We start from the raw sequence: 8,417 nt of genomic DNA, 5'->3' as shown, positions 1-8,417 counted from the left end.
AAGCGAAGTGTTCATCCAGGTCAATACCCTGTTATGGGAGGGTCCCATTGTCCTTGCACAGAAATAAGATGAGTTCCTGTTTCAGCATGGTTAACTTAAGATACAGCAAAAGTGTTGATTCTACCGTTTCAGGTTAGTTTGTGACCACTGCTCAAATATCAGCAGGGCGAGAGATCTGCATTTCATGAAATGCACGAAAACCAATGGGAGCTGAGTGCCCAACTCCCTTGGCACCTTTGAAAACGCCATCCTGCAGATTTTCTCGCCCAATCCCACTGATTCAAGGTATGTCTGCACTGCAATCACAGGGGCAATTGCCGTACATAGACATACCCAAGCTGCCATAACAGCAGCAACTGCAGTGAAGACATGCCCTTAGTTTAACCCTAAGTGGGTTACCGGCAAGATCTTGGATGTTTTCCTTTACACCTCCTTCAAGAAAGCGCTTCATTGTTATGAAAATGCAAATAGATCGTTTCCAGGCTAATGGTCAGAGGCAAAAAAACGAACAATGAATTCCCCAAGGTTTGTTGTAAGTAAAATTCACATCAGGAGGTTTTCTGTGCAAGGCAGAATCACAAGATGACAAAGCCAGCCCCAATTTTGGCCAAGGGGCTTTGAGGACATGCATTTTGTCCATCTCTTGGCTTAAAAACGAAGAAGTCCACTGAACCTATGCCAATCATCAACTGAAGAGCCACGCTAAATTTTTCTACTGGCCAGGAATACAAAGAGTCCCAGTTTGAACAGGCTGCCCCCATGGACATCCAGGTTTCCATTGGTGTAGCCTTTTGAACCTCTCACCTGGCCTGCAAGAGCTTCATTTGCCTGAACGAGTTTTATAGTTGTAACAAGCCCAACTGTAGGTAGATATACCAGCTAGGGAAGGCAAAATGAAGCCCCAGCTATAGTTCTGTTCGAGGCCCCTTCCTTGGCACTGGCTTTAACACCACGGAGCAGCTTCAAAACAAGAGCAAAGCAATTTACAACACCTGGTAACAACTGTCAGCAGGTGGGGAGGGTAGAGGATACGTCCTTTCTCCTGGCAGCTGCCCTGCAGCAGGTGCTTCTTTGGCTTTCATAACCCCACTCTAGATCATCAAAGGGATAGGCAGGGCACTTAGGTTCTACTTGTAACCCCTTACATGCCAGGTCTTAGAGAACACTTTTAAGCTTCGTCACCCCTTCCCAGTGTGATTTTTTCCTCAGGCTCTTTAATTCCAGGGACTGGAGGGCTAAGAGGGCCAGTCATGTCAGATCCTACAGCTAATGGGAAGAGATACGAGTTGATTTTCTATTAATATCTATTCACAGACATTCAGCCACGTATTAACAATTCAAATGACCAAGTTTTCTCCCACTATGGTACGTGGGGGAGAAAAACAAGGCCGAACAAGGAACAACCTGCTGTTATAAAACGTTCTCATTTCTGCCAGGTGCACAGAGACCGAGAGACTGTGGAGGGAGGAGGGGGGCAGTTGGGAGGGGACACAAGATGCAAATTTAATCCTTGAGAAACATCTACACGCAGCAGTGCCTGGCCAGGAGGGTTGTCGACATAATGGAGAGTGGGGTCCAAAATCTCCCCCTTATAGAGAAAGGCTTTCTTCCAAGGAACAAACTCAGAGCTTTACTAACACAGACAAGCTTCAAAGCAACTCAGAACATGGGGTAACCACTGCTAAAGACCTTTCCAGCCTTCAGCAGGCGGAGAGGGGAGATGATCCACCCTTCTCCCGAGGTAAGCTGCCCCCCACAGCAGCTGCTCCTTTAGAGGATCTGACAGTCCTCTCCGTTGTTTCATACATCAGAAAGAGGAGGAAAGGGATGGAAGGAATTAGCTGCTTTTTTCCCCTATTTCATCTTAATAGCTCTGGCAGACCCCACCAACTAAAAAGAACTGTCTAAGGATGAGATGTACTCTTGAGGAGAATACCAAATATTTTGGCAAGCCTTTAGAGAGGGATCTCTCCTTGGGACTGAAGAATCCCTGAAGCCGATTGGAGCTGATGTGTGTCTAGAAGAGCTGTCCAAAACAACAGAGCGCTCAAAAGCCATTGCACAGTCGGAGGACCAGTCTCCAGGCCTCAAAGCCCCTGCAGCCCTGCACCCTATCCAAGGGTGGAGTTCAAGCTAGAGAAGCGGGGCCAGGAATCAAGGTGAGGCCTTGCCAATCAAAGGCCATCTCAAGCCAGGAGACTCAGTGCTGGATGCCCAACCCTCTGGAGTTGAGTCAATTTAGCAAGCTTTCCTCTGGTGCAGTAAGGGCTAACTTGCGATGATGCAGCTTGGCAGAGAGTTTTGAGAGGCCAAATGGAACAATTTTCTTTGGTTGGAAAGGGGCTCTGGACAACGTTGTGAAAGAAAATGTTGCAAGGAAAATGCAAGAACACTGATTTCTGCTGGACAGCACGAGTGATCAGTAAACCTCTCTGGGTGGGGAGGTTAAATAGCTAAATTAATCCTGGCCAAGAAGGCAGAAAGCATAAAGGTGTTTGAGGGGGCAAGTGGAGAGAGACTTTTAGATGAGGAAATTGCTGGCAGAATTACTGCAATTGCAATCACTGCAGAATCACTGCAATTGCATGGCTGCAAATGACCAGCAGGTATACGCCGGTAGTAAAATGTATAATTTAAAAGGTCTTGAAGAAATAGCTGCCTTTGCAATCAGAAGCACTCGGCATCTTTTGCCACATACAGAAAGCATGCACCTGGACCCACAATGACAACCAGGAATGTGGCACAAAGCTAACAGTATTGACTTTTGAAATGGTGTTTTATTGGCTTATCTTATCAGTGTAGTTAATGTTCAAGAAAATAAGCCAAATGTATACAACAATTTGACCTTTGCTATCTGGAACCATGTTTACTTTGACTCTGTGCACATACGGCCTATGGGCTGTAAATGGGTTGTGTCAACTGTGAAAGGCTGAAGTAATTAGTTTTTTAAAAAAAACCCTGAATCTGCTCTTTGAGCTTTTACAGGTCAAAAGTCAGGGCAGTATAATAAGTGTCTGGTGATGTAATGGGAACTGTAATGCAAACAATAAAGGACAGAATTAAAAAAAAAAACCCCAGTCACAGATTTATGTTAGCTGAGATTATCACATGGACTGCTGATTTGCTGTCCTGCTGAGGAACCGATCCAAGCCAAACTCCATCCTGGTTGCATCCTGCAGGTGCAGCATTATTCAAACAAGTGTGGTGATTGTGCACGCAACTGTAGTAACTGTGCATGCAGTCACACAACGGTGTGCATGTTTTCTAGAAAATCCAACCCAGTCCCTCCCCACTGTTTGCACAGTTTCAAACAGAAACCAAACCAGAGGTGGGTTTTCAAATCTAGCCTTTAAGGTGGCAGGTCATGTGGCCCAGGACAGCCAGGGAGCTGAGAAATGGAGCTTTCGGCTCTTTCTGCACAGGCCCAAGGTGGCAGCTTTTTCTACATGGATTTGCAAAAATACAGATGGAAATTAAAGTGGTACAATCTTCCCCACTTAGGTCAGTGTATCTGGGCTAACACTGGGCATACAGAGCAGAGTGTCCCTAATCTAAACAGAGTCGAGGCCACTGGTTCTCACGGGAAATTCCAGAAAAACATGGCTGACTTGACGTATTGGTAACCAACACATGTTCTTATGAAGAAGCAGTAAGGTGGTAACAGTCTCACCTTTTCATCTTGTTAGAAGGGAGATAAAGATACTGGTCAAACCAGAATACGCCACCTGCACTATAAACATTGCAATGGCAAAAGGAGCGTGTCCTGATTCTTGTCATGCATAGGTTGTCGGGGCTACCCACAAACTCCTCAATCGCGCCATGTGAGTGGTGCCAGAACGACTGCAAAACTTTGCTCCTTGGCTTCCATGGGCCTACTCACAGGCTTAAGGTGAAGAACATGCTTTGCTGGATTGGGGCCCAAGGGAATGGTCTTAATGACTTGAAAGTGGCTGCTCACGTAAGCAATAATGATTCGCAAGGATTGGGGCTCAAGCCAGGGAGTATAAATTCAGCTGGGATAGGCATTAGCCAGTTCAGATGCTTAGATAAAGTTCCTTAGAGGCCTGCCCAACTGAGCTGGGACTGCAATGAAATCACGCTCTCTGGAAGTATTTTGGGGCCAGACCTAGCTGAAACCTGGAAGCAAAAAGATGCATGAAAGGCAGAACAAACCAGAAATAGGCATTCAAACACTTCAGAGCTTTAGACAATGTTTCTGTCTAAGAATGGGCAAAGGCTGAGAGGGGTAACGTCACTTCCCCTGAAACTCTGTTCCCGCTGCGGCATTTCCTGAAGCCACAGCTTTACGGTTTCTGTAAATCGTGATGGCAGTAGTAGTATCGTGGAGCACGATTTTCCAAAAACAGAAGGGATGACTAGGAGCTACAACCGCCCCAGTTTACACAGCCTTATAGCCACCATTGCAATGTACTGAAGGGCAAAGGCCATTTGTTTGAGTTAGAGTGTGGATGGAAAGGATTCCAGTGGCAGGAGACCGTCTCAAGAGTGGACTAAGCAATAAGACACACGCACAATAAGCAAGACAAAGAAAATCACAGCTGGCGGGGCTGCACTATGCCAGCATACGCAGGACATAAGCTTGGGCTTCCCTCCCCCTTTCCCTGGGATGAGCCATCTCAGCAGTATCCCATCAGCCTCAGCCAGGCTCAGACAGTGGACAGACCTCAAGCTGCTGATGTGCCCGGCTGACCAGCCATGGTAGCCAAGTTTTAGAGACAGGGATGCAGCAGGGCGGAAGGGTGAAAGTTGACTAGCAATGAGGCACCCCTCAGTCCTCCACCCCACACACTCCCACCCCTCTGACACGGACTTGAATTAAATGGTCACTCAGCATCAGATGAAAATCATCAGGAAGATCACGCTCAAGCAGAGGAGAGAGGTTTCTGGCCCCTCTGCACTTGGCTACCCCAGGCCCGAGTCACTTTAACAAGCAGTCGTAAAGAGAAATGCCAAGGATTGTTTTCTCGTGGGGGGAAAAAGGACTAGCTCTGCCCTCCTCCTCACACCTCTGAGCTATTCAGATACTTACCAATGCGTGATCAAACTTAAAAGTACTGATGTAGTAGGCTGGGATGTCAGAGGCAGCCAAAGGCTCAGAAATCTGAGCGACAATTCCACATTCATCTAGGGGAAGACAAAGAACAAAAATAATGTTTCCAACAGAGCTCCGCCATGGGAAAGCACTCATAGGTCTAACTAGCCCCTGTCATGATGCCAAAGAAACTGAGAAACCCACCAGCAGTAAGCCTGGGGCATAGGTGCGGGAGACAGGGGTGGGGGGAGCAAAGGGCCATGCCCCCCGAACTTTTGAGAACCTGAACTTGCCAGAAGGGCAACGAGGGGGGAGAGAAATGGGGGCCCAAGCTCCCTTCTTGGCTCTGGAGGGTGGGTGGCATGACAAGAGCAGCGGCAGCCAAATGGGAGTGAGTGGCATTGCGACCCCATGTGCGAGGTCGCAATGCCACTCAAATTTGGCCCAGTTTGGTTGCTTGGTCCCCTCACTTTTGCAGTCCTTCCAGTGCTACTGCCTGAGGGTGATTAAAAGTGAGAAAAGGAATTAGAAATACCGAGGATAATGCAACAGCTACACACAATTCCCTAAACAGCTGCTTAATTACAACTGCTTGGCCTTTGAATCCCAGGGTTTCCTGTAGGAATCTGGGTTAAGAGTCTGCGCTAACATGGCTATTTCATTCCACTGTCTTTTGTGTATTTTCACTTAATCTGGATTCAGACAGCTGCTGAATTACACTTTGGACATATTGTGCCGATTCAAAATACCATGTTAATACTGAAGGGGTATCTCCCTGCTAACGGGACAAGCTCTGAAAAATGAATGGCCAACTCCTCATGTTAAAGGCAGGGAGCTTTTTAGCATGGAACACACTTTAATATATAGAAGCTGTCTCATGGATACCTGCCCTGCCCATGGGCTATCATCCAGCCGTGACTTCCCTGCCCACTGGCTATTGCCCATTCACATTGGTGATCATGTAACATACCTGTGGCATCTACAACAATCGCTTACATGCAAAAGTGACATCAGGGAAGTATTTAACCTCTTTTCAGCTGCTTTTAATGAGACTCAACAGATGGAGTGAGAAGGACACAGACCCATGTGAACAGTCACCTCTCTGCAGGCCCGCAGCACTCCAGACAACGACTTGACAACTGTGCTGAAGCAGGAACGTCGGTGGCTCTTTATTGTGATGGCCCTTTGCTTCTGTCATTCTATCCATTTCCATTGATTAGGCTGTTTTATCATTTCTTACATGCTATTTCCCTTCCGATTTTATTCTCCAAGTGACTTCCCTGTAACTTCGTAATTAGCGACCTGATCAGGTAGGTGTGGGGTATTTTTGTTTTTGTGCGTGTGCAAAAAAACAAATACCCTTTGCTTCGATGTGCAGGCTCTTTCCTCCCCCAAACACACACAGTAGCACAAAGCATGCCCCTGGAGGAGTATTTACGGTCTGTTTAACAACTCAAATGAGACGGCAGATGCTTGAAGCAAGAGAAAATAAACTGGGCTCCAAGAGGACACATGTCCCACTAGTAAAAGGCAGTGACCTTCTTGTAGCATGAATAAGAATGGGAGTGACACAGCAGCCCCAGCACATACCTAGTCTCCTCTGCCAAGGACTGACCCAGGGCCGCCGGTGTGTCTAAATTGCAATCCTAGGGCGCGACTGCAGCTCAAGCAGACGCACCGGAGCTAGCTTGAATTGAGAAGTGAAGCCGTGGCTAGCAAGGATGGCCCACACTGAACCATGCACTGCCAGGGTGTCACTGCTCCAGGACCTGAGCTAGTTTGATTAAAGGTAGCTCAGGTGTGTCTGCCCTAGCTGCAGCCCCCCACCAGGACTTCAGTATAGACAGATCCACAGACACAGTGAAGCACCTGGTATCCAGCCGCCATTCCAAGAAATGGTAAATGGAGCTAGGACTCCAGCCTTTCAGTAAGGGAAAGCCTGAGCACCCAACCAATTTGGAGTGCTAATTCTCATCCCCTCTCTTTACCAGTTGGGGCTGCTCTGAATCACACGCTAGTCTATCATTAGCCAAGTCTGCCCTTTCCTGACTGCTTGTACTGCAGGCATCGCTTTGCGTCGCGAACGGCTGAGGTTTGCCCAGGAAATATTTTGGCATGTCAACACTTTAACCACCCATAACCATCATCGCTAAAGCTCCTGTCCCCAGTCCTTGGTCCAAAGGCCAGAAGTGGTTTAGGAATGTTTGGTTTGAGGTCAGTGGAAGGTAACAAAACTAGATCAAAAAGGACATTGGAACTTGGAACCCATCTCTTCTGCCCTACGGAGTGACTGCCTATCTGACAAACACCTACAGCACAATCTCAGCCAACCGGTTTCTTCCTGTGTGGAATCAGAGCTGAGTAGGGTTGCAGAATTGGGTCCACCTATGCTCAAATGCTCCTGTTCAGCTCCTGTAGAAAATGGGACTGTTCTTGGGAGCAAGCGCTGCAGGATCAGGCCCAATAAGCAGGAACAACACACTGCGTTATTTGCCACACCTCCTCTTTTTCCTACTGGATCGATAGAAATCTCCAAAACGTATGCACACAACACTAACACTCAGAAGTATTTTCAGGGGTCTAACGAGAAACCATGAATGAGATTCAGGCAGGAAGCCTCCAAAGCTCCCTCATGGGCCCTTCCCTCTGTGTTCCTCCTTCCCTCATTAGCGGCAGATAATACACCATCTGACCTGCATCTGAGAAGGACTAAATGCTGGACGTCTCTTAGCCTTACTCACATGAACCCTGGATCTGCCACAGTGACTGGTGTTCATGCTGACCTAGTGGCCCGGGCACCTTACTCACTTGAAATCCTAGGATAAGCCTCTGCTGCATCAAAGCTAACTTCCAGTAGCTCAGAGAGACTCTTCTTACTTGATCCTAAGCTCCAAGAACACTTGCTCTAAGCTGACATTACCACCACCAAAAGCCAGTTATTTAAACAAATGGCCAAAATTTTCAAAAGTGACTAGTGATCTTGGGTGCCTCCATCTCTGGGTGCCCAACTTGAGACATTTTTAAAGGACCAAGGTTTTTAAAGGGCGGGTGCTCAGCATTTTCTGAAAGGCAGGCCCCTTTAAAAGGTCTCAAGTTAGACAACTGACCCAAAGTGACAGGTCACTTCTGAAAAGCTTGGGCACTTTCTCCATGCGGTTTCTGCCAGATAGACTGTGTAAAAGCCATGCTGATTTTAAAATGGGATGAGCTAAGAGGGAATTTAGGACCACAATTTAGGGCCACAATTCTGCTCTCACAAACTTGTAAGACTTCGTACTAAATCCACGGAAGCCACGCAGTTGCCCTGGATTTATGCTGGTGGAAGTCAGAGTAATATCTGTCTCCTGGTCTCACTGACGGGTTT

General features: G+C 47.3%; 1 protein-coding gene across 6 annotated transcripts in view; it reads right to left on the bottom strand.

The window, feature by feature from the left end:
* CASTOR2 (cytosolic arginine sensor for mTORC1 subunit 2) overlaps positions 1-8,417 on the bottom strand; it is a 208,568-nt gene that overhangs the window by 49,429 nt on the left and 150,722 nt on the right. For all 6 annotated transcript variants that reach the window (XR_006286231.1, XR_006286232.1, XR_006286233.1 and 3 more), the window contains exon 8: positions 5,051-5,145. Coding sequence is in view for 1 of the 6 variants with exons in the window: in XM_043530841.1 (XP_043386776.1) it covers positions 5,051-5,145 (95 nt within the window). In the remaining 5 variants the exon portion in view is untranslated. The remainder of the gene's footprint in view (positions 1-5,050; positions 5,146-8,417) is intronic.

Source organism: Chelonia mydas, chromosome 17, assembly GCF_015237465.2.
Source record: "Chelonia mydas isolate rCheMyd1 chromosome 17, rCheMyd1.pri.v2, whole genome shotgun sequence".
Lineage (NCBI taxonomy): Eukaryota > Metazoa > Chordata > Testudines > Cheloniidae > Chelonia > Chelonia mydas.
Note: the sequence above shows the minus strand (reverse complement) of the source record. Positions and strands in the feature narration are given on the sequence as shown.